At 38.9% G+C, this 27,013-nt stretch overlaps 1 protein-coding gene across 8 annotated transcripts in view; it reads left to right on the top strand.

Moving 5' to 3' along the window:
• LOC6042618 (calpain-A) overlaps positions 1–27,013 on the top strand; it is a 52,200-nt gene that overhangs the window by 14,253 nt on the left and 10,934 nt on the right. For 3 of the 8 annotated variants that reach the window (XM_038252596.1, XM_038252599.1, XM_038252600.1), the window contains 4 exons: positions 23,264–23,935; positions 23,998–24,855; positions 26,505–26,543; positions 26,719–26,860. In XM_038252596.1, coding sequence (XP_038108524.1) covers positions 23,264–23,935; positions 23,998–24,855; positions 26,505–26,543; positions 26,719–26,860 — 1,711 coding nt within the window. Of the gene's footprint in view, positions 1–10,217; positions 10,532–14,789; positions 15,118–23,263; positions 23,936–23,997; positions 24,856–26,504; positions 26,544–26,718; positions 26,861–27,013 lie in introns of those variants that run through there. The other 5 variants (XM_038252597.1, XM_038252601.1, XM_038252602.1 and 2 more) reach the window with 3 other exon arrangements.

A 27,013-nucleotide genomic window follows, 5' to 3' on the forward strand; every position in this document is an offset into this window, starting at 1 on the left:
CCTGAAAATGTTTGAGGAATATCTTTGCTTTGGGATTCAAACATTATGAAAGTTTAGTTAAAAATAAGTTAAAAATAGTGTTTAAAAAAATGCAAAATCAATCAAATTTACAAAATCCAGAAGTAATTTATTTCATATTATATTGATGTACATCGAAACAAGTTTGAATGTTATATTGATGTCTCCTAAAATTAAAATAACTTGCTTTTTAATATTTTCAGAGACAAACAATTTTTTTTTTAATTTCAGTAAAATTCTAAATTTACTGAACTGAAAACAGTTTAAAACACATTTTTGTGGATCAGCTTGGAATTTTTATTAAATCTTCTTCAAAAAAAAAATGGAGATCATTATATCCTATGGAAAAAAGAACTTATTATTTGTCTGTCTGACTCTAATTCTGAGCAAATGTCTGTGTGTGTGTTTGGATGTGGATGTGTGCACCGAAAAATTCTCACTCAATTATCTCAGCACTGGTTAAACCGATTTTAGTGGTTTTGATCTATCTTGGGGTCCCATAAATCCCTATTGAAAAATTGTGAAGTTTAGTAAAGTACTTTAAAAGATATGCTAAAAAAACTATTTTGGGAAAAGTCCGGAAGATCGTAAAAAGGATGGTTTTTGTAAGCAAAACCGTCATGTATACATTTTTAGAAAGATAAAGCCTTTCCAACGAGCCCAAAACATTGAATATCTGACAACCCTATCAAAAGTTATTAGCACTTAAGTGTAATTTATACACTTTTTGGAGGCCGGATCTCAGATATTTCGACGAAAGCAATATCCGGATCGATAATGCGATCCATAAAAAGGTCTTTTAAATGATACTACAGTTAAACCTCGTATAAGAGCGCCTCGCATATGCAACTTTGCATATACGAGTCATTCCACCTGATTCGGTTTTGTCGCAAGAGTTGCATATGCGAGGTACAGGGCTTATGGGATTTTGGCTATATGGGAGACATGGGCTATATTTTTATAAAAAATCAACTAAACTATACAAAGGAGAATGGGCAAATTTGGTCCAAGGATGTACACGAACGGGACCAACTTTTTTCGAAAGATCTCGCCGAGACATGAAAAAAAGTCTTCTGGACCAACTCTCTAAACCCCGGGGTTCAAAAGTTACATGCTGTTGAAGTTTGAGCATTTTGGGTTAAAATGTACAAAAAATCGTATTTTTGCTATTTCTAAAATCATTCATAAAATCTTTGTTTCATTATGGATTTCGATTTTCTTGACTTCATTCGACGCGTATCAGCAAAAACTATGAGTTCTGATATGTCTTAGCATGATTGAAACATGATTTCTCTTGTTTTTATCCGTTTGAACCGTTTGTGCAAGAGGCATCCTATAGAAACAAGTCGAAACTTCAAGGTTTTGAAACCGGATCCGACCCAGACTGCTTCAGTGAGTATGGAAGGCTTCAGTGCAATGTTGTAACAACTTATTGGGATGGTCTGAGTCATCCGAGAACTCCTTGGAGTTAAGACCGGCGAGTCTACCGCCGTAACAAGCAAGATGTCGGCGGTTTTTGACCACGGATCATACCCGCATGGCTTCAGTGAGTATGGTAGACTACTATGCTGATGTGTTGGAGTGTCCTGGGTTCTCCTAGGACTCCCTGGAGTTAAGATCTGTGGGTCTACTACCGTAACAAGCAAAATGTCGACCGGTTTTGCCAACGGAACATACCCGCATAGCTTCAGTGAGTGTGGTAGACTACTTTGCTAATGTGTTAGGATGTCTTGGGTCATCCAAGGACTCCCTGGAGTTTAGATATTTGGGTCACTGTAACAAGAAAAAGGTCGATGATTTTTAACCGCGCATCATAACCGCAAAGATTCAGTGAGTATGGCAGACTGTATTGCTGTTATGTTGGGATGTTCTGGACCATTCCAGGGAGTCCTTGTGACAGCCGTAGACCCACAGATCTTAACTCCAGGGAGTCCTAGGAGAACCCAGGACACTCCAACACATCAGCATAGTAGTCTACCATACTCACTGAAGCCATGCGGGTATGATCCGTGGTCAAAAACCGCCGACATCTTGCTTGTTACGGCGGTAGACTCGCCGGTCTTAACTCAAGGAGTTCTCGGATGACTCAGACCATCCCAATAAGTTGTTACAACATTGCACTGAAGCCTTCCATACTCACTGAAGCAGTCTGGGTCGGATCCGGTTTCAAAACCTTGAAGTTTCGACTTGTTTCTATAGGATGCCTCTTGCACAAACGGTTCAAACGGATAAAAACAAGAGAAATCATGTTTCAATCATGCTAAGACATATCAGAACTCATAGTTTTTGCTGATACGCGTCGAATGAAGTCAAGAAAATCGAAATCCATAATGAAACAAAGATTTTATGAATGATTTTAGAAATAGCAAAAATACGATTTTTTGCACATTTTAACCCAAAATGCTCAAACTTCAACAGCATGTAACTTTTGAACCCCGGGGTTTAGAGAGTTGGTCCAGAAGACTTTTTTTCATGTCTCGGCGAGATCTTTCGAAAAAAGTTGGTCCCGTTCGTGTACATCCTTGGACCAGCTCCCATACAAATTTGCCCATTCTCCTTTATAGTGTTTTGGAATCGTTAGGAAGTCAGCTATACAGCTACACCAAATTTACATGGTTTACGATGTTCTAGATCATCCGAAACTTCGTCAAGTTAAGGCCTATGTGTTCAACGCCGTACAAGTATGTGTTAGGCGATTTGACTGTGGTTTTTGACCACAGATCATATCCGGATAGCCTCAGGGAGGTTCAGGGACTAGTCTACCGATATTTGGTGATGTTCTGGGTCTTCTGTAGAGTCCCGGGAGGTACGTCCGATGGGTCTACCACCGTAACACGGCAGAGGTCGGTAGTTTTAGACCTCAGATCATATCCGGATAGCCTCAGGGAGGTTCAGGGACTAGTCTACCGGTATGTGGTGATGTTCAGGGTCTCCTGTAGAGTCCCGGGAGGTACGACCGATGGGTCTACCGCCGTAACACGGCAGAGGTCGGTGTTTTTTGACCTCAGATCATATCCAGATAGCCTCAGGGAGGTTCAGGGACTAGTCTACCGATATTTGGAAATGTTCTGGGTCTTCTGTGGAGTCCCGAGAGCTACGCCTGAAGGGTCTACCGCCGTAACAAGGCAGAGGTCGATGGTTTTTGGCCTTAGATTACATCCAGATAGACTCAGGGAGGTTCAGGGACTAGTCTACCGATATGTGGTGATGTTCTGGGTCTTCTGTAGAGTCCCGGGAGCTACGTCCGATGGGTCTACCGACGTAACACGGCAGAGGTCTGTGGTTTTTGACCTCAGATCATATTCGGATAGCCTCAGGGAGGTTCAGGGACTAGTCTACCGATATGTGGTGATGTTCTGGGTCTTCTATAGAGTCCCGGGAGTTACGACCGACGGGTCTACCGCCGTAACAAAGCAGAGGTCGATGGTTTTTGACCTTAGATAATATCCAGATAGCCTCAGGGAGGTTCAGGGACTAGTCTACCGATATGTGGTGATGTTCTGGGTCTTCTGTAGATTCCCGGGAGCTACGTCCGATGGGTCTACCGACGTAACACGGCAGAGGTCTGTGGTTTTTGACCTCAGATCATATTCGGATAGCCTCAGGGAGGTTCAGGGACTAGTCTACCGGTATGTGGTGATGTTCAGGGTCTCCTGTAGAGTCCCGGGAGTTACGGCCGATGGGTCTACCACCGTAACAAGATAGAGGTCGGAGGTTTTCGACCTCAGATCATATTCAGATAGCCTCAGGGTGGTTCAGGGACTAGTCTACCGACGTGTGGTAATATTCTGGGTCTTCTGTAGAGTCCCGGGAGTAACGGTCAATGGGTCTACAGCCGTAACTAGTCTACCGATATGTGGTGATGTTCTGGGTGTTTTGTAAGATTTCGGAAGCTACGGCCGTTGGGTCTACCACCGTAACAAGATAGAGGTCGGAGGTTTTTGACCTCAGATCATATTCGGATAGCCTCAGGGAGGTTCTGGGGCTAGTCTACCGATGTGATAGGTCTTTTGTAAGATCTTGGAAGTTACGGCCGATAGGTCTACCACCATAACAAGATACAGGTCTGTGGTTTTTGATCTCAGATCATATCCGAATAGCCTCAGGGCCGTTACTTCCGGGACTCTACAGAAGACCCAAAAGATCATAACACATCGGTAGACTAGTCCCTGAACCGTCCTGAGGCTAACCGGATATGATCTAAGATCAAAATCCAGTGACCTCTGCCTTATTTCGGTGGAAGACCCATTGACCGTAATCCCGGGACTATACAGAAGACCCAGAACATCACCACACATCGGTAGACTAGTCCCTGAACCTTCCTGAGGCTATCCGGAAATGATCTGAGGTCAAAATCCACCGACCTCTGCCTTGTTACGGCGGTAGACCCATTGACCGTAGCTCCCGGGACTTTACAGAATACCCAGCATTACCAGAATCGGTAGACTAGTCTCTGAACCACCCTGAGGTTATCTGGATATGATCTAAGATCAAAATCCAGTGACCTCTGCCTTATTTCGGTGGTAGACCCATTGACCGTAACTCCTGGGACTCTACAGAAGACCCAGAACATCACCACACATCGGTAGACTAGTCCCTTAATCTCCCTGAGGCTATCTGGATATGATCTTAGGTCAAAATCCACCGACCTCTGCCATGCTACGGCGGTCGACCCTTTGACCGTAATTCCCGGGACTCTACAGAAGACCCAGAACATCACCCCACATCGGTAGACTAGTCCCTGAACCTTCCTGAGGCTATCCGGATATGATCTGAGGTCAAAATCCACCGACCTCTGCCTTGTTACGGCGGTAGACCCATTGACCGTAGCTCCCGGGACTTTACAGAAGACCCAGCACATTATGTACCAGAAATCGGTAGACTAGTCCCTTAACCTCCCTGAGGCTATCCGGAAATGAACTGAGGTCGAAAACCTCCGACCTCTATCTTGTTGCGGTGGTAGAGCCATCGGCCGTTACTCCTGGGACTCTACAGAAGACCCAAAAAAATTACCACACATCGGTAGACTAGTCCCTGAACCTCCCTGAGGCTATCTGAATATTATCTAAGGTCAAAAACCATCGACCTCTCCTTTGTTACGGTGGTAGACCCATCGGCCGTAACTTCCGGGACTCTACAGGAGACCCAGAACATCACCACATATCGGTAGACTAGTCCCTGAACCTCCCTGAGGCTATCCGGATATGATCTGAGGTCAAAAACCACCGACCACTGCCGTGTTACGTCAGTAGACCCATTGGACGTAGCTCCCAGGACTCTACAGAAGACCCAGAACATCACCACATATCGGTAGACTAGTCCCTGAACCTCCCTGAGGCTATCTGGATATTATCTAAGGTCAAAAACCATCGACCTCTCCTTTGTTACGGCGGTAGACCCTTCAGGCGTAGCTCTCGGGACTCCACAGAAGACCCAGAACATCTCCACATATCGGTAGACTAGTCCCTGAACCTCCCTGAGTCTATCTGGATATGATCTAAGGTCAAAAACCATCGACCTCTGCCTTGTTACGGCGGTAGACCCTTCAGGCGTAGCTCCCGGGACTCCACAGAAGACCCAGAACATTTCCAAATATCGGTAGACTAGTCCCTGAACCTCCCTGAGGCTATCTGGATATGATCTGAGGTCAAAAACCACCGACCTCTGCCGTGTTACGGCGGTAGACCCATCGGACGTACCTTCAGGGACTCTACAGAAGACCCAGAACATCACCAAATATCGGTAGACTAGTCCCTGAACCTCCCTGAGGTTATCCGGGTATGACCTGTGGTCAAAAACCACAGTCAAATCGCCTACCTCATACTTGTACGGCGTTGAACACATAGGCCTTAACTTGACGAAGTTTCGGATGACCTAGAACATCGTAAACCATGTAAATTTGGTGTAGCTGTATAGCTGACTTCATAACGATTCCAAAACACTATAAATTTGTATAGTTTAGTTGATTTTTTATAAAAATATAGCCCATGTCTCCCATATAGCCAAAATCCCATAAGCCCTGTACCTCGCATATGCGTGCTTCGCATAAGAAACCCCCATATGAGATGCATATGCGAGGTTTAACTGTATATGATTGAAAATCTGGTAACCCTATCATGTATAGGTTGAACATTTTTATTTTACCAAAACAAAACTATATTATTGTGAGGAAGGCGTCAACCACCCTACGATGGATTAAGCAACGTTTTTTTTTAGTAATTTCACATAAAATAATATGTAAAAATTTTATACCCAACAGAAACTGATGAAATTTCACCGGTTACAATTGTACAATTACAAATTTTTGATAAACAATTTCACACTCCCTGATGATTTTTTTTAAATGAAGGTTTGTTAAAAACATTGATCAATTACCTTGAGTCCAGGTAATTGATCAATGTTTAATTTTAATAATTTTAAATTAAATGAAAAAATAAACAAAAGGGAGAAAGATGAGATGATCAAAATATTAAATTATAAATGGAAGATTCTGTGTCCCAAAACAAGTTCAAGAAAAAATCAAGAATTTAAACAAATATGAAAATATGAAAGAGTATGAGGATTTCTAGAGAGTACAAAACATTATTTAGAAAAAAAAATCAATAGATTTGTAACAAAACATATTTTGATCATTATCGTCAATACGATTTTCTATATTATGTTTTCTTGTAAATGCATCTTGAAGCATTAAAAATCGTTTGATCACAGCATGTAAAAAAATGTATATCCCTTAGGCACTGCACACATTACGTACTGAAATATGCGAAATTTGAAATTTTACCAATATCCTACGTTCCAAGCATTTTGTCATGAAAAGCTCATAAAAAATGATTTCTCAAACCATCCACATTAACGACCCCCGGGTCTTTTGTGGTCTCTATTGCAAGTTTCTGCTCGAACCTAGGAGTCCGAAGGCTTGAATGGGGAGAACACCCAAACCTCTTTTACTCCAAGGAACCTTCCACCTCAGTGTTCGAACTGACGACCTTTGGATTGCGAGTCCAACCGCCGCCAGCGATTCCACCGGAGTAGGATTGGTTTGGTGTGTTGTTTGTACTTATGGCATGGAGACAACTCCTACACCTGGAATGACTTAACGGCCTAACAACCAAGGCCGGGACCGACATTTTACTTCCTCATCCGATGGAAGGTTGCAGCAGATGGGAATCGAACCCAGAATCACCCGCTTACAAAGCGGACAGCGTAACCATTCGGCCACGCACTGCCACCATTTTTACCGAAAAGCTCGTCCAATTTCCCATAAGTTTGCCTTAGACAGCTTTTTGATTTATATCGTTTTTATATTTACGTAATCAAATTTACTATCCTGGTTTCTACCACACTGAAAAAAATATTCTATTTTCAGTTATAAGCAATGTAATTAAGCTTATATCTGTAAGCCCTTACATCCAATTGAAATGCTGTCGAAGGCAAATATATGGGAAATTGGACGAGCTTTCGGTTAAAAATATTTACGAGACTGAAAAACCAAGTCTGTCATATAGAAATTGTCAAAAACCACCAAAAATCCTGTTTTTTCAACATTTTTATTTTTAAAACCGCTGTATCTTTCCAAGGATTGGACCTAGGACAATGGTCAATATGGAGACTTTTATGTAAAATTATCTGGGGAATCGATTCCCACTACCGGTTTTTAAAAATTTTGACGTTTAGACCACTTTTCAAAAAAACAGTTTAAGTAAATGATTTTTGTATTTTTTTAGGAGAGACATACAATCCTGCATTTTTCGTCAGTCTTTTGGTAACATCTTGAGGTATTTCCTCAAAAGTTTTGAGCAAAAAAAATCGTGACATCACCTTCAAATTTAACTTTTAAACATAAAAATTGAAAAATGACATAAAAGTGGCGTGTATTTTTGTTTTAGGGTTTTTTTTATCAGAAAGCCCGTCCAATTTCCTACAAGTTTGTCTTTGACCACTTTTTGATACGATGCAACGGCTTCGAGATACAGTAATTTTTAAATTACAGAATACAAAAATATTTAAATACCTTACGCCCTTCTCAAATGTTATTCTCGAGTACTATTTGCTCCATATGCACAAAAATGGCTTATATAGGCCTAGGATAACATGTCTAGAAAGTTTCATTGAAATCGGAGAGGGTCGGGTTCAAAAGTATCAGAAAAATTCCTGATTTGAGCTGGAATTGCTCTTACCAAAAAACGTTAAGGAGATTTTGAAATCATCGTTCTGTTTTCACAAAAAATGTAAACCTTTAAATCTTTGGAACAAAAAAAAGCGTTTTTGTTCTTTCATTTAAAAATCCTTTGTTGTGGTCTTCTCGTCAAAAAATAATGCATTAAATTGAGCATGAGCATGAACCGTAATATCCTTTCAGCACTACAGATCATAGGCTTCGACTATCAAGTGGTGTTTCCCTTATCAACAGCATGTATGAATGCGCCGAAAAGATAAAACACCATGATTGCCAAAACTAGACCAGCTGCGAATAGGTAACAGTCATTGGCCACCAACGGCGCCCGCCATGTCAGTTTGTAGATCTCGATTTTAAGGGACGAGAATGTTAGTTAGCGCAGGTTGCTACTAGGGCAGCTGATTTACTCTGTGCTTATACCCCACATTTAATGTGTGCTCATGCCAACTCTTGACATTTTTGACAATTTACATGTTTGTAACCCCTTAAAGAATGAAGAATTTAACAGTCTGACTTTTAAATTGAGATGTTTTTAAGAGCTTTAAATGATTGATGTTTAGCGAGGTACTGATTATCGAAGCGAACGACGAGCTTAAATGGTATCCTAAGGTTTTGTTGTTGTTGCACACCGACGACGAACGCGAAAAATCCTGTGACCCGGCAGAAAGGCATCGCAAATCGAACTGGCTCAAATGTCAGCGAGACAACCAGAGCCAGCCCCGTCAAAAAATAATGCATGAAATTATGGAATAATTACACATTTTTGAATGTTAACCCTAGCACTTTTCATAAAAAAATATAAAAAATATAATTTCATCCAAGCAATTTTCATGAAAAAATTGCTTAGATGAAATTATAGAAATTCGAGTTCTTCAGCAAAGTTGTTCAGTTGTGTAAGTTGGACATGCGTTGGGCGTTCCAGTAATATTATATATTTTTTCAGATCGGGACATTTTTTAACTCTACACGGATAGAAATCCTGTAAGCTAGTCCGGTTACTCTATGTTTTTGAATTTGTACTCATTGAAATGTTTCCAAAATCGTCAACATTTTGTTTCGATTTCGAACAACAATGTTGTTGATTTTGAAAATATTAATTTTGAAATCGAGAAAAATGATTTTGGAAGCATTTCAATGTTTAAGAATACAAAAACATAGAGTTACTGAAAAAACCGTAGAATTGCCCTCAAACATTAATGATTGGACTTACGCTTAACCGCTGTGTTTGTAGGACATATTTGCGTATAAAACATATTTTTTCTCGACCCTTTTGAATTTTATTATTGCTTACAAGACTGAATGAAACACAAGTTGCCTCATTTAAACTTTTTCAATTAGCAGAACAATTAAACCAATTTAAAACTTTCCCCCCTAATCAGCATATCTTAAAAGCAAAGTTGCATTGATGGGCAAACTTTACAGGAACTTTTCTTCTCAAGATCCATTGCCAAACATTATTGGCCATCGATTGCAATTGGATGATTCCGTTGCAATAGTACCCTAACCTTAACCCAGAAAGTTCCAAATTCGGCCAGCGCACGTGCCCTTCATTTGCACCTCAGTAGAGAGCCGAATGCAACAGGATAGTATTCCAACCAAGCAGCACCGACTGCATGCAGTCTGCAGTCCTTGGGCGCCGTTCCGATGCACTTGTTTGGCGTTGTCCCGGGAAACGGCCGTTCCGATCCTACCGGCAAGTTATGACGTGTTGGCCTAATCCACGTTTTCAGCAAACACGGTTTTGTGCTGGGAACTATTTAAACATTGCAGACTTGCTTCGCAAATTGAGCTATTCACCCAACAGTGTGCTCAGCTCTTAATGGTTGCAAGTTTATCAAAAATGCAATACTTTTTAGAAGTTTTTTTTTTTTATTTGCTAGCCTCGCTAACACGCCAGGAAATTATGCTTTGCTTAAACTGCACGGATGTACCCTGACACCCCCGCGTACTGTAGTCGGTGGGTTATCATCCGTGAATATTTTATGCACCTCACAGTTCAGTACCGAACATCGAGTTGATTCGAACAGGGGCAAATTTTATGTCCTTAAATCGCGCGCGTGTCGGGTGTGATGTAATAATCACTGCAATATGGAGGACGATTCCGTGGAAATAAGCAGCAGTGAATGTGACGAAGGTGGAGTTTGTATTGTTAGATCTTTTAGCAAACAGGAACGCACTCCTGTGAGGACATTTGGAGATGCTGGTCAGCAGAAGGATGATGGTCTAATAGTAGAGGAGATTGGAGAAGTTCAGAGTTCTCGTAATAGCGAGAATAAGTGCTTCCGAAGTATTGCCGATATCGTGAAATTGCTTCCGTATGTGAAAAAGTTCAAAAAGGTAATTTTGAAGATCATTTACCCTAAAGTTGGTCGAATTTGGTTCCTAGTGACAATCAAACTGCATCTAATTAAAATTCTTTTATAAAAATTGTCTGTGGAAAAATTTGCATGGTCTAAACGAAACATTGCATTGAATTTTTACAGTATTGATGAATATCTCAGGATTTCAATCGGGTGTTGGAGATCTGTGTCATTTACTCAATTTTCCCAAAATACAATAACGACGAAATTTACTTTACTTTTACTTCATTTTCGTTATATTCTGGTTTAATCAAGGATTTTTGAATTTATAATGAAAAACAAAATTTATCTTTTGATTTTTCATTTCAAAAACCATTGAATACAAAAAATAAAAAATAAATGATAAAACAAAACCTCGAGAAGTGATTTTCTGATCGATTTAAAGGCTTTGACAAACCCGAGCAGACGGAAATAACCTGGAAATAACATTTTCTGGTATTTAAAAATACTAGGCCAATAACATTTTTGTTATTTTTAACAAGATTTGTTTTTCGTCGATATGATTTTTTTGTTATCTGATTGTTATGTTAATAACAGACTAATAACATTTGTAGTTATTCTTATAACAAATCTTTGCTATTATTTTTTGTTATTTTAACAGCTAATCCTATCATCCTAATAACAGTCGGAATTATTCTTCCATATCAAAAAAAAATATTCCCAAGTTGTTTTGGCTCTCAACCAATATCAGACCAATAATAAATTTTGTTATGATAATATAAACTGTTATTAAACTCTTATACAAAAATTGATTTTTCAAGAAGATGCCATAACACTTTCTGTCATTTTAACAGTATTTGTTATTGAATTGGCATGAATTTTGTTATTACCGTCTGCCCGGGAAGTTGTAAAATAAGGTTTTCTGGATTGTTTCAATACACTTTTTATCACTAAATGTTCCATTCCCAAAATTTGTATTTTTTATTCATGAGCAGCGATGAAAAAATCATCATCAAAATAAAATCGGTTGAAGCTCATCAAGAGAAAAAAAAAACGAAAGGGAACATGGCTCTCCTCTCTCGTGCACGAAAGATCAGTACAAAAATCTCAAAATCTCATCTTGAATAACTATAGATTTCAGATTTCTCGGCGGAATATAGATTTCACTAATACGCTTGCAAGTAGGTATATCGGCAAACGTCAAAAAATGACCTGTCACTCTTTTTAGATGGGTAACGTGTGTAAACAAAACGAAGTAAAGGGTTTTAAGTAGCGCTACAAGGAAATTCACAAAAAATAAACTTTAACTGATTGATTTTCTTCGAGAAGTTCGGGAGCGATTTTCTTTTGCGTGTTTTCCATTCTCTCTCTTTCGTGGGTGAAGAAAGTTCGCAAGTGATTTTTTTGCGACTTGTCTATCGCTATCATTAGACTTTGTGATAAGCTATTTTTTTCAAATATCGAACATTTGATCCTACATTCAAAACATAGCTTGTTATTTAAAATCAATGAGTTTCTTTTTTTATTTTGATCAAGGGCATTATTTTCAGGTTATCAGAATTGTTGAGGTAAAATATTCGAAATGTTCAATTCATTAGAATTAAGATGAAGGAAAAGCACTCGCTGAAATATTTTTTGAAAGTCTAAGAAAATTACCCTTTTTTATTGGCGTTTATATCTCCGAAACAATTGGTTCGATTTTCGATGAAGAAAAAAATAAAATTTTGAAATTGTTTGGTTTGGTAAAATTTTGAAATATTTCCCGGTATTTTTTATAAAAAAATAATTCTAAATTCGATTATCAAAAGCAACTTTTTGAAAGAACCAAAAAACACTTATTAAACACTTATTTAAATGTTGGGCTTCATTTGTAAATATCATAGGGGTAATTCTCCGCCAACTCACACAGCAGTTGCCCCAACCCCTCTTCGATTTGCGTGAAACTTTGTCCTAAGAGGTAACTTTTGTCCCTGATCCGAATCCGTTTTTTGATATTTCGCGACGGAGGGGCGGTACGACCCCTTCCATTTTTGAACATGCGAAACAAGGGGTGTTTTTCAATAATTTATAGCCTGAAACGGTGATGAGATAGAAATTTGGTGTCAAAAGGACTTTTATGTAAAATTAGGCGCCCGATTTGATGGCGTACTCAGAATTCAAAAAAAAAACGTATTTTTCATCGAAAAAAACACTAAAAAAGTTTTAAATACTCTCTCATTTTCCGTTACTCGACTGTAAAAAATTTTGGAACATGTCATTTTATGGAAAATTTAATGTACTTTTCAAATCTACATTGACCCAGAAGGGTCATTTTTTCATTTAGAACAAAATTTTTCCTTTAAAAATTTCGTGTTTTTTCTAACTCTGCAGGGTTATTTTTTAGAGTGTAACAATGTTCTACAAAGTTGTAGAGCAGACAATTATAAAAATTTTGATTTACAGAGATAAGGGGTTTGCTTATAAACATCACGAGTTATCACGATTTTACGAAAAAAAGTTTTGAAAAAGTTACTTTTTGCGTTTCTCTTTGTTTCGTCGTCCGTGTCTGTCGCGGGTGACCATGAATGGCCATGATCGATGACGACCAACTTTTTCAAAACTTTTTTTTTCGTAAAATCGCGATAACTCGTGATGTTTATAAGCAAACCCCTTATGTCTATATATCAAATTTTTTGTAATTGTCTGTTCTACAACTTTGTAGAACATTGTTACACTCTAAAAAATAACCCTGCAAAGTTAGAAAAAACACGAAATTTTAAAATGAAAAATTTTGTTCTAAATGAAAAAATGACCCTTCTGGGACAATGTAGATTCGAAAAGTACATTAAATTTCCCATAAAATGACATGTTCCAAAAATTTTACAGTCGAGTAACGGAAAATGGGAGAATTTTAAAACTTTTTAGTGTTTTTCGATGAAAATACGTTTATTCGGAATTCTGAGTACGCCATCAAATTGGGCGTCTAATTTTACACAAAAGTCCCTTTGACACCAAATTTCTATCTCATCACCGTTTCAGGCTGCAAATTGTTGAAAAACACCTCTTTTTTCGCATGTTCAAAATGGAAGGGTCGTACCACCCTCCGTCACGAGATATCAAAAAACGGACCTCGGTTTCGTGATCAAGGACAAAAGTTACCCCTTAGGACAAAGTTTCACGCAAATCGAAGAGGGGTCGGGGCAACTGCTGTGTGAGTTGGCGGAGAATTACCCATGGAAAAACTAATGATGTTAAATGGCTTGTCATAGGGGTCTTGTATGGTCAAAGTATCATCCAAATAAAATAAATGCAAAATAAACTATTACGATTTTTTTTTTGCAAAATTCTCCACGGAGAAAAAAGAGTTCCCAAAATCGTGAACAAGCGTTCATGAAAATGAGAGCTACGAACAAAGTGTTCAAATTTCATGGTACGTTTTTCAAAATCGTACCATGGGATTTGAACACTTTGTTCGAGATTCTCATTTTCATGAACGCTTGTTCACGATTTTGGGAACTCTTTTTTCTCCGTGTATAGAATTACGGAAAGTTTCAAAAAAAATGTCATCACTCGTTTTAAAAAGATTTAATTTTGTTTCTCAAAAATTAACTGCATTTGCAATTCCAGAAATTATCACGTTTGTTCAGAGTTATACATTCTACTACTTAGTACTACGTTTATAGCACTCCCGTGTCCTTGCGAAATAAAAACAGTCTAGAGACAACACGATGGTGATAACGACTTCCTAGCTTGTGTCACTCCGGTCCTTTAAGCACCACATCCTTGCTAGACCAACTTGTTTGCATGTGAAGCGTTATAACAACTAAAATGAAGATAGTACTTTTTGCCAAATCATCAAATTATCAGAAAAATGTAAACTTTGAACTCTTTTCGTCCTTTTAAAATGTTAGTACACCGAAAACTGTGAAAAGACATCGATGATAACCTGTCGCGCGACTGTTGTCACCCTGCTGGACCCACCCCAGAACCAAACAGGAAACAGCAACATAACAAACACTAAATTGCTGCACACACAGAAAAAGAAAAAGGCTCGTCACCATAACAAATTGCAATACATCACTGTTGTCGGCAAAAGTGTCCTACGGATTAGTTTTTTTTTTGTTGGAATACTCTTTAAATTTGAATAAAGTCATAATTCATTAAAAATCTTTGATTTTGAATCTTAAACTACACATAAGCCACTGTTGCGATCAACGGATTCCGCCCGAGCGATAGCATGGTGTTTTATTCCAGACAGCTTGGGTAGTTCCGCTGAAATCTCCGCCCGACCGGACTACTCTCTTTATTGCTACGCAAGCAGTATAGTTTAGTCGGCCGAGACCACACGCGTGTATTATCGTTAGTATCGTGTGTTCGCCAAAGTAAGTCCCTCTCGTCAATCAGGCAGGATGGCACGGTGTTAAGGCTAAATTGAATTGGATTTCCATTCAGTCGAAAATTTCAGTCAACCGTGGAACGTGGCAGCGCGAGGAAGTGAACTATTGTAGGGAAATGTGTACGATTTGAACGTTAGTGATTGTTTTAAATATCACAATGAGTGACGAGGATGAAATTCAGGAATCCCTGCACCACGTTTCGTCCGCGGTTAGAAGTGTTCTTCCCTCGATCCGAAGGTTCAAACATGTGAGTCAACTTGGAAAGGAATTCCGCTAAATATCAACTTTGAATGCTAATTGGTATAATTGTCCAACAACGATTGTAATGTGAATTAATTTGCTACTGGTGAAGTAAAGCGAAAACTCAGTGCGATAAGGATTGATTCGGACTGACTCACATGGGCAAAGATAGCTCGGTGTACGATATCAAGTTCACGAGGGAATTCCGTCTGGTTTAGATAAGGGAACTCGGATATTCGGTTGTGTTTCAACGTGGAGCAAAGTCGAACCCAAACATTGAAGAACAAAGCGTTATGTGGCGAGAAAAAAACATAAATCCATTATCACGAGGGTTTTTGGGGTGTGTTTTGAATGGTGCTTAGCTGACAGCTTTGAATTAGGCGAGCCAATTCACACCCTCTTGCAAATTACTACTCGCATTAAGGTGATCTTATCTGACTTCAAAGTATACTTTTTTAAATGAATTATTCGATAAATATTTTTTTAATTGCCAAAAATCATTCAAACTAGTCAGCCTTATAGCGATGCGAACATTAAAATAATTAGCTGGCTGTTGACCCCTTTTTGCAAACCTTTGACAGTTATAATTATCAGATATAATTGACACATTCCGCCGTGACGTTGCAACGGTTTGACTTTTCTTTTTTCAGTATTTCGGCTGTAACTCAAAAAATACATAGAAAAAAGGTATATATGTGATTACAGATTCGGAAAGGGCATTAAATTTACTATAAGAAACAGTGTTGAAACATTATTTTAAGCAAATATTCTGTTTTTGAGAGAGGAATATGTAGCGTGACGTTGCAACGCGTGACTATTTCACAATCCTGACCCAATTCATGTTTCGCCATTAACTCTGCTCTGTTAAACGGCAAATTTTGAGTTCTTCTTCCATTTTTAATGTAAAATTGGCCAACAATCGAATGCAATCATAAGTTTTTCGAAAAAATCAAACCCCGATTTTTAAAGACCACTTACATTTCGTGACGTTGCAACGCTCTGTTTTGAAAACAGGGTTTTTCGTTGCGTTGCAACGTCACGAAATTTTAGTTTCAAAATAAATCATAGTTTTTGTTAGTTTTAACAACTGTACGTTAAAATTTTATTATAAGACATTGTTAGACAGTACAAGGACATGTGAATTGATTGGCCCGCCCATGTTAGACCCCCCCCCTCTTTCTATACCACACAGTAGTAGTACGATTTACGATGTTTTTCAAAGGGCTTTCAAAGTCAACTCCCTCCCCTCCTCTATCCATGTAATGGGACGTCCATGCATTACGTGACGGCGTTATATCAAGGGGGAGGAGGGGGGATTCGATGATTTAAACCAAAAAAATGCATCGGAAATGTATTACCAGGGGGTGGAGGGTCTAAAAATATAAATGTTTTGTTACGTAATGCAAGAACGCTCCTTAATATTTTAATAGTTTTGAGCAATTCACAAAACACGTGGAAGTTTTAGAAGGGAGGTAAGGAGCTTCAAGTTTTCAGGAGGGCTGAAATTTATAAATAAAGTGCCCATATCGTTTGTTGATGGCCCCTAAGGGGTGATCTGCAAACAACGTAACTTATTTTGTTGACTTTTATGCTTTTTAAATAAAATTTGAGGAAATAGTAACAGTGTTTATCTGCGCAACATAACATTTTTAATTTCGAAAAACTAAACTTTGCATACAACTTATTTATGTAAGGGATCGTCCAACAACAAAGTGACAAAAATTTGTAAAAAAAAACAATAGAATCACTTGATTTTTATTATTTAGTGAATTTCACTGTAATTTGGCCAACATAAGGGTTTGGAATAAAAAAAAATTGTTTGCGTTGTATTAGAATGAACCCTCACGTAAATCAGTTTATCATAAAGGGGCCATCCAGTAACCACGTGATTACTTTTTTGAAAGTTTTAGAATTTTCCCCCTTGTGAACATTGGTCTATTTTGATTTGTTCAACAAGTTTCATAAAATACCTTCTTTTTCGAGTTGCATACAAACTTAAGTGACGGAATTTGTGAATGACCCATGTACAATTCTTCTGTAAATATGCTCGGAAACATTATATAAAAAATATATAATATTTAGTAGCCCTTTATCTTCAACAATCAACTACGCATACACTTTTTTGCCATGTGACCAACATGATTTAAAATTTCGTGACGTTGCAACGCAAACTTAAACCTGTTGTAACTTTGGATCTAGACAACCAATTTAGTCGCTCTAGGTTGCATTTGAAAGCTCTTTCCAAATACAAAGAGCATCCGAAATATCAAAATGATTGAATATTTAGTTTTTTGTTGGCATAAACAACTGTACCTTTTTCGTGACGTTGCAACGCAATAAAATGGTAAACTTACACTAGTTCGAAAAAATACTTAACTTAAGATAAAATGCAAATCCATGAAATTTTCATTTAGTACATCTATAAACCAACAAAATGCAATCAAAAGACTAATTTTTGGATTTTATTTCGCTGAAAACCAGGAGTTTTTAGAAAAATGTTTTAAAACGATGATTTTATCACGAATTGATGCATAACTTAACCAACTTGTACAAAATGATATTCAAATGATCAATTAATGAAAACCATGATTTTTGAAGCTTCAAGTAGTCTAGAATCGAGGAAAAATATCCAAATAGCTCATACACGCTTTTCAAAATTTCATCCTCAGGTGTACATTGCTGGAGAATGTGTCAATTACAGTTTGTAATTTTGTTTCAAAACCGGTATGCATTTATGTAAAAATATTTTTATGAGCAATTCTATGTAAAATAGGGAATCGGTTGTACCCGAGCCTCTCCGATTTTAATGAAACTTTGTAGACATGTTATCCTAAGCCTATATAAGCCATTTTTGTGTATATGGAGCCAATTGTACTCAAAAATGACATTTGAGAAGGGCGTAAGTGTTTTAAATATTTTTGTACTTCATAATTTAAATATTGCTGTATCTCGAAGCCGTTGCATCGTATCAAAAAGTGGTCAAAGACAAACTTGTAGGAAATTTGACGGGCTTTCCGAAAAAAAAAACACTGAAAGAAAAAAAACACTCCACTTTCGTGAAATATTATTAACAAATATCGTTTTTGAGCGAACAAAATAAAAATATCAAAAATTTATGCTTTCTCGTTTGTAATCAAAGTAGCCAATGTTTTATGTTAAAAACGCTTATATACCAAGAATTTTGAAAATTCGTCACTTTTTGTTCACTAAAATGCAAATATCTCAACTTTGCGTGGACATAAATTGAATGTTTAAAAAAAACAAAATGATCTCCGTAAAATTCGCAATGAGCTGAATGCATTAGTTTTGGTTGCAACATTTTTTGGCTCGTTTTTGGGAGTGATTTTTGATTTTTTTTGGCTAAAAAATACAATTTTTTCTCCCTAAAACGCCCTGCTTTCATTCAAGCTTCGCGTGCGAGTTGTAATCCATTTTTGGGATTTTTTTTGTTGTATGAAAACATTGTTCCTGACATCCTAATCTATCATTCTAGGGGTGAGCATCGAAAATTTGACAACTTTTAAATTTTGTGGGACGGCCTACTCCATATACACAAAAATAACTTATATATGCCATCTCCGATTCTGCTCAAATTTGGCAAAAAGATGCAAAAATCGCGAATTTCATCTAAATCGGACCACCCCCTCCATTTTTGTACCCTCTCAAAAAATCGACTTTTTGGCGATTTTTGAGCGAAACCCCTATCTTCAAACGACGATAACTCAGGAACCACAAATCTTAAAGGGTCGGTCTTAGACTCAATTTTAAAGGAAATTGGACGTAGAATCCATTGCCGTGATCAAAATTTAGATTATTGATCAGCGCGCCCGAGTGCTTCTAGCAGATGCGACGAATAAAGCTAGTTGTAGGTTATGATTAGGACTTTTCAGGAAAAAAATAGTCACATGAGAAAAGATCCCGATTTTTCTATAAGAATTTTTAATATTAAAAATTAAAATTGCTAAACACAATATTTTTATTTTTCAAAATTTTTATATGATTTAGGGGACTTAAAAAGCATCTTTTGCGTTAGGGTTTAGGATGGTGCAAAATCTGGTGCCGGAGATCTTTTTGTCGGAGATTTTTGAAAAAATCTGAAAAATTGTCAAGTTAAAGTTCAAAATTAATTTTAAGATACAAATTCAAATTGGTAATTAAAAATGATTTTATCAATTTTTTGATAAAGTTTACATTTGAAGTTAAAGTCATTTGAAGAAGATTTTTTTTCCAAAACGTGTTTTCAATTAAAATATATTTCTTAAAGAAAACCCCTGTAAAAAATACTGCTGTTTGAAATTTTTGACATTGGTGATCGGAATGCTGGTTTCTCAAATACAGCTTCTTAAAATAAAATTTGAAATGAAACTATTAATTTAATTTTCAATTTAAATTTTTTTTTGTAAATTTACTGCTCTTTTCTAAAAACAATATTTTTAAAAATAAAGATCTAGTCCAGCATTTGAAAATGAAAAAAAAAGTGTTTTTAGTTCTTTCAAAGGATGTCGAAGAATTCGATTTTTTTTAGTAGAGAATTACTCAGCATACTTTTTTCAAGATAAATATCGGGCAACAATTTTTTTTGTACAAAACTAGTAAAACTACGAAATAATAAAAAACTGAATATGTTTTTTTGCGATTGTTTTAGAATTTTGTAGATTTTTAACCTAAAGTAATATTCAAGTTTTTTTTTGTAAAATAATTTTTAATTTCCAAAAATCCCACTATGCAATACAAAACTATCGATTCTAATCTAGTCTAATCTAATCAGACCCTAGCGCAGCCAATCTTTCGAAGGGATCCTGGAGAGTGCCTTAGGTTAGATGACGCCTAGCACTCTTCTTGTCATTTATTAACACTTGTAGTGCGCCATTGCATTGAAAATGCATTGAAACATCACAAGCGTTAAAGCGGCCAGGCCTACTGCGTAAAGCCGTATCGCAGAGATGACTCGTAATTGGGTTGGGTTTGAGCACTGAGTGTTCGAACAACAACACAATTTTGAATCGACATGGGAGGAAGAAGCGTGGGGACACACCACCATACGCTCCGAGATTTGGTTGTATTCGTTGGGAGCACCATGCTAAGAAGGTTTGGTACTCCGGAACCCATTTGGATGGGACATTGTATTTCCACGAATGCCCTGGCTCTATTTTTGCCGTGGTTATAGCGCCACAACTCGCTCTCTGTAACAGTATTCCTAATTCCATTTCAAGCTAACCAAGTCGTCATGGCCTAGTGGTTAGCATTTTTGCTTACCAATCCAAAGGACGGGGGATCGAACCCCGCCTCGAGCGACTTTGATTTTTCGTTCATATTTATCATTTCAAATTCATGTGTTCTTAACTTTCTCGTTAGGAGCAGATGGGCATCGAACCCAGAACCATTCGCTTACAAAGCGAACACCGTAACCAGTCAGCCACGGCCGCTCTTCCTATGCAATACAAAACTATCGATTCGCTAATTAATTCGACATTGTTTGATTTAGCTAGCCCAAATCTCATCTATCTATTCCAACCAGTTTGATTCGTATCTTCGAGCTAAAACAACCCTCTTTCTTCAAAGCAAGAAGTAATATTCAAAACATTATGTCCATGGACCACCATCACCAGGAGCTAATCCGGGACTTTAACGGGCAAAACGTTCCGAAAAAGCTTCACTCTTCCAAAACCAAGTTCAAGGTGCTAGTGGAATTTGCCCAGCCCGGCGTCAAACTTAAGGTACACTGAACCGCTGTGACCTCGTCTTCCAACTCGTGCTCAGCCTCTTCTCCAGCCATGGTTGGTTAACTCCGGAGGTGGACACCCCGCGGTGAGCGGTCCTGTCGTCCACTAATGGACGGTCCATGTATGATGCAACTAGCTTTTACTCCTTCCACGAACCAACCAGCTTCACATTCGGAAAGAGCTGCTCAAGTGATTCCAGTGTGGCCCAGGTCGGTCCCGGGCTAGTCCAGCGCGAGTGTTGTCCCGGGTATGACGACTCCGAAGACGGCCGTGGAATCCCTAGTGCAGCGAGTGGTGGAACGGAATTTGGTCTTTGTCAGTCCGCAGATCTTTCCGGACCGTGGTCCAGATGGTGCCGCTAGTGTTCGCAGTAGTGCCGTCCAGTACCAGTATGGGATGTACGATCGGAGTTACGGGCGGTACTACTGCCAGGAGAATCCGCTGGATAGCGTCTACTATCGGAACTACAACTATCAGTGTCCGGTGCACGCGCGCTATCTGCCGCAGATTCCGCTGAAGAAGTACTACACCGCGGACGGGGAGTACATCTATCGAGTACGGGAGGTGGAGAATTTTGAAAATTCTCGTGAACTTTGTACCTTTTTTCAGGAGCAAGTTGGGAAAACACATTCTTTGATTTAAAGGACATTCAGTGCTATACTGCTACGGTGTTAGTTTTAATACTTTGTGGAAAATGAAAATTATAATATCGAGCCTGCCTGTCATCGACCATTGAACATAGCAAGCCCTGTAGATTGTTCGACTGACATATCATAGAAAAATCTTTTTTTCGCTGTATTTAACAACCAGAGGTCCAATCTTCTATGGCTCTTTGGCAATTTTAGTAGAAATTTTCTCGATTTAAAAAAAAATATTTTCAAGAATGGACAATCATGGACACTATTGTAAAATATCAAAAACTGGAATTACTTAATTAAATAATCTGTAAAGTATTTTTCGCATTGCAACAATTTGCATTAAAAATTGAATTCAAACATCTTTTTCGAGAAAATTTTTATTTAAAAAAAAACACATTTTTTACAAGCAAAATTTTTGTCCATACTTTTCTACACAAAAAAAAACAATTTCCGGAATCGTGAATTGTGTTCATGAATTTAAGAACACAGAAAAAAAATGATGGTAATATTCATCAAGAAATGGTGACAGATTTTGTGGCAAAATAAATGATAAATTTTACCCCAGAAAATGATGAATTTTCAGCAGTTTTTGATGAATATTCATCAGGTTCACATTTTTACACATTTTTTATGTAATATTACACAAATAAAGAGTTAATATTCAACCTACCAAATTTTCAACATTCCAAAATTCAACTTTTTTTTTCTGTGAACCACGAAGAAATTTATTCATGACAATGATGCATTTTCACTATAAATGTGAATACACGTGAAGCACGAAGCATGAGCACAACCCGGACAGACGGTAATAACAAAATTCATGCCATTTCAATAACAAATACTGTTAATATAACAGAAAGTGTTATGGAATCTTCTTGAAAAATCCATTTTTGCATAAGGACTTAATAACAGTTTATGTTATCATAACAAAATTTGTTATTGGTCTGATATTGATTGATTGCCAAAACAACTTTGGAATAACATTTTTTGTTATGGAAGAATACCTCAAACTGTTATTGGGATGATCGGATTAGTTGTTATAATAACAAAAAATAATAACAAAAATTTGTTCGAAAAATAACTGAAAATGTTATTCGTCTGTTATTACAATAACAACCAAATAACAAAAAAATCATAACGGCGAATAACAAATGTTGTTATAAATAACGTAAAATGTTATTGGCCTAGTATTTTCAAATATCAAAAAATGTTATTCCCAAGTTATTTCCGTCTGCTCGGGAATTCACGATTTCAAAAATTGACTTTTTCCGCGTATACGGCAAAAAAAATCAAAAATCAAAAAAATATTGATTTTGTACTCTCAATCAAACGAATCGTACACAGAAAAAAAATGATGGTAATATTCATCAGGAAATGGTGACAGATTTTGTGGCTAAAAAAATGATGAATTTTACCCCAGAAAATGATGAATTTTCATCAGTTTTTGATGAATATTCATCAGGTTCACATTTTTACACATTTTTTATGGAATATTACCCAAAAAAAGAGGTAATATTCAACCTACCAAATTTTCAACATTCCAAAATTCAACTTTTTTTTCTGTGTACAACTTATCAGTACAGCGACCAATCAGTAATAAGATTACCCTTTCCAAGAATGGTTTGATAAGTTGAATTGGCTTCCAAGATTGTAGTCGCTACTTGGTTCGGGTGCAAGTTTGATCATCAAAACAAATTATTTTATAATGATGGTAGTCGCAAGCAATTAAATTTCGTATCAATTTTATGCCAACACTAACGCAATATTTTCTTTCATCTTCCCCCGCACACAGCTCGGCGAGAGGGGCAGTGGCTTCCGGTCGCAAACCGACGTCCAGGACTACTATGTGCTGCGCAACCAGTGCCTTGAGAGCGGGTCGCTCTTCGAGGATCCGGAATTTCCGGCGACCTCGTCCTCGCTGATGTTCTCGCGCCGTCCCGACCGCCACTACGAGTGGCTCCGTCCGCACGAGATCAGCGAAGCGCCGGAGTTCTTTGTCGAGGGCTTTTCCCGGTTCGACGTGCAGCAGGGTGAGCTCGGGGATTGCTGGCTGTTGGCGGCTTGTGCCAACTTGACCCAGGACCAGAAGATGTTCTTGCGGGTGGTGCCGGAGGATAACAGCTTTGAGGACGATTACGCGGGGATCTTTCACTTCCGGTTTTGGCAGTACGGCCGCTGGGTGGATGTGGTAATTGACGACCGGCTGCCGACCTATCGGGGGGAGCTGATTTATATGCGGTCGTCGGAGAAGAATGAATTCTGGAGTGCGTTGCTGGAGAAGGCGTACGCCAAGTTGCATGGATCTTATGAAGCGTTGAAGGGAGGCACCACCTGCGAGGCGATGGAGGACTTTACCGGGGGTGTTACGGAGATGTACGACCTGAAGGATCAAACGCCACCGAATCTGTTCCAGATCTGCGAGAAGGGATTCCAGCGCAACTCGATGTTTGCGTGCAGTATTGAGGTGAGTTGTTAGGGTGATTCACGAATATTAGTTTTTAATCAAATTCTCTTTCCTTTCAACAGCCCGACCCCAACGTAACGGAGGCCGAAACCCGCGAAGGTCTGATCCGAGGCCACGCGTACTCCATCACCAAGATCCAGCTGGCGGACATCGTAACGCCCACCCAGTCGGGCAAGATCCCGCTGATCCGACTGCGCAACCCGTGGGGCAACGAAGCGGAGTGGAACGGAGCCTGGAGCGATCAGTCGGCCGAGTGGCGCTTCATTCCGGACGAACAGAAGGAAGAACTGGGGCTGAGCTTTGACAACGATGGCGAGTTCTGGATGTCGTACCGAGACTTTTGCAAGTACTTTGACCGCATTGAGATCTGCAACTTGAGCCCGGACTCGCTGAGCGAGGAGCAAGCGAACCGCGGCAAACTCCGCTGGGAAATGTCCACCTTCGAGGGCGAATGGGCGGTTGGATCGACGGCCGGCGGTTGCCGTAACTATCTGAACACATTCTGGCACAACCCACAGTACGTGATCCACCTGGAAGACCCCGATGAGGACGATGACGAGGGCAAGTGTACGGTGATTATCGCCCTAATGCAGAAGAATCGTCGCTCGCGTCGCAACATGGGCGTGGATTGCCTCACGATTGGCTTTGCCGTGTACCGGGTGACGGAGCGGGATCTGGCCCAGAAGCCGCTGAAGATGAACTTCTTCAAGTATAACGCGTCGGTTGCGCGGTCGCCGTCGTTTATCAACCTGCGTGAGGTGAGCTGCCGGTTCAAGTTGCCTCCGGGAGATTACTTGATTGTGCCGTCGACGTTCGAGCCGAACGAGGAGGGAGAGTTCCTGATTCGGGTGTTCTCCGAGTGTAAGAACAGCATGGAGGAGAACGACGATGAAGTCGGCGTCGGAGACATCGATGATAGGGTGAGTGTTAAGCGTTTTTGAAGTTTATTCAACATGAAATTTTTGTACTCATTAAAATCGTTGCCATTTTCCTTGTCACTGCTCAATAAAAGCTGTAAAAGATTATCCTTATTGTCCATGGGCCCAATTGTCCGGTGACCTTATTGTCCTTGGCCTAAATGTCATTGGACCTAAATGTCCTTGGACCTAATTATCTAGGACTAAATTGTTCTAAGACCTAATTGTCTTAGGACCTAACTCGTAGGACCGAATTGTCCTAGGATCAAATTATCCTAGGACCTAATTGTCCTAGGACCTTGTTGTCCTTGGACATTATTGTCCTAGGATCTGATTGCTCTAGGACCTATTTTTCCTAGGACCTGATTATCCTTGGACCTAATTGCTCTAAGACTTATTTGTCCTTGGACCTAATTGTCCTTGGACCTAATTGTCCTTGGACCTAATTGTCCTTGAACCTAATTGTCCTTGGATCTAATTGTCCTTGGACCTAATTGTCCTTGGATCTAATTGTCCTTGGACCTAATTGTCCTTGGACCTAATTGTCCTTGGACCTAATTGTCCTTGGACCTAATTGTCCTTGGACCTTATTGTCCTTGGACCTAATTGTCCTTGGACCTAATTATCATTGGAACTAGTTGTCTTGGGACCTAATTGTTCTTTGACCTAATTGTCATTGGACTTAATTGTCCTTGGACCTAATTGTCCTTGGACCTCATTGTCATTGGACCTAGTTTCCCTTGGACCTAATTGTTTTTTGACCTAATTGTCATTGGACTTAATTGTCCTTGGACCTAATTGCCCTTGGACCTGATTGTCATTGGACCTAGTTTCCCTTGGACCTAATTGTTTTTTGACCTAATTGTCATTAAACCTGATTGTCCTTGGACCTTACTGTCCTTTTACCTAATTGTCCTTGGACCAAATTGTCCTTGAACCAAATTGTCCTTGGACCTAATTATCATTGGAACTAGTTGTCCTTGGACCTAATTGTCCTTGGACCTAATTGTCCTTGGACCTAAATGTCCTTGGACCTAATTGTCCTTGGACCTAATTGTCCTTGGACCTAATTGTCCTTGGACCTAATTGTCCTTGGACCTAATTGTCCTTGGACCTAATTATCATTGGAACTAGTTGTCCTTGGACCTAATTGTCTTTCGGCCTAATTGTCCTTGGACCTAATTGTCCTTGGACCTAATTATCATTGGAACTAGTTGTCCTTGGACCTAATTGTCTTTGGACCTAATTGTCCTTGGACCTAATTGTCCTTGGACCTAATTGTCCTTGGTCCTAATTGTCCTTGGACCTAATTGTCCTTGGACCTAATTGTCCTTGGACCTAATTGTTCTTTGACCTAATTGTCATTGGACTTAATTGTCCTTGGACCTAATTTCCCTTGGACCTAATTGTTTTTTGAACTAATTGTCATTAAACCTTATTGTCCTTGTGCCTAATTATCCTTGGATCTAGTTTTCCTTGCACCTTATTGTCCTTGAGCATTATGGCATGTTTATTATTATTTAATGAGCAAACAAACAAACCATACACCACACACGTTTTTTTTTAAATCTCACACTAAAATTCAAAATTTCAGCAAAAATAAGCTCGTCTAAATTTCAAATGTTGTTCAAAATGTTCAAATGTTTTGTTAGGTCCATCCCGACGATATCAATCGTGGTGGTGGTCGATACGTAAGTTTATTTTCTTATTTTTTGGTTATATTCAGGTTTTGGTCAAAGTTTTCGGAATGTCTTTTTCTCCCCTTTTCTCCAAGCTCCAATTTGTGTGTGTGTTTTGAATCCCCTTTTGTAATTAAATCATATATTATAAGCAATTTTAAACTAAAATTCCACTCTCATCTTTCAGATCGCGCCAGACGTCCCAATCCCGTCGCAACCGTCGCCCCAGCGCCAGGCCATGGAACGGCTGTTCCTGGAGGTGGCCGGCGCTGACGGCGAGGTCGATTGGGTCGAGCTGAAGCGCATCCTGGACCACTCATTCCGTGATGGTGAGTTTTATTCTGCTAGCTGTTAAATAGTCTTAACTTTTCTACAAAAGGGACAATTGTTTAAGGTTTGCCCTACCCACTTGAAGTTTGTTGGGACGTTCGTTTTTTTAATTAATTATTTTTGCTCACTACTTGCATTGAATAATAATTATA

This window comes from Culex quinquefasciatus, chromosome 2 (genome assembly GCF_015732765.1).
Source record: "Culex quinquefasciatus strain JHB chromosome 2, VPISU_Cqui_1.0_pri_paternal, whole genome shotgun sequence".
Classification (NCBI taxonomy): Eukaryota; Metazoa; Arthropoda; class Insecta; order Diptera; family Culicidae; genus Culex; species Culex quinquefasciatus.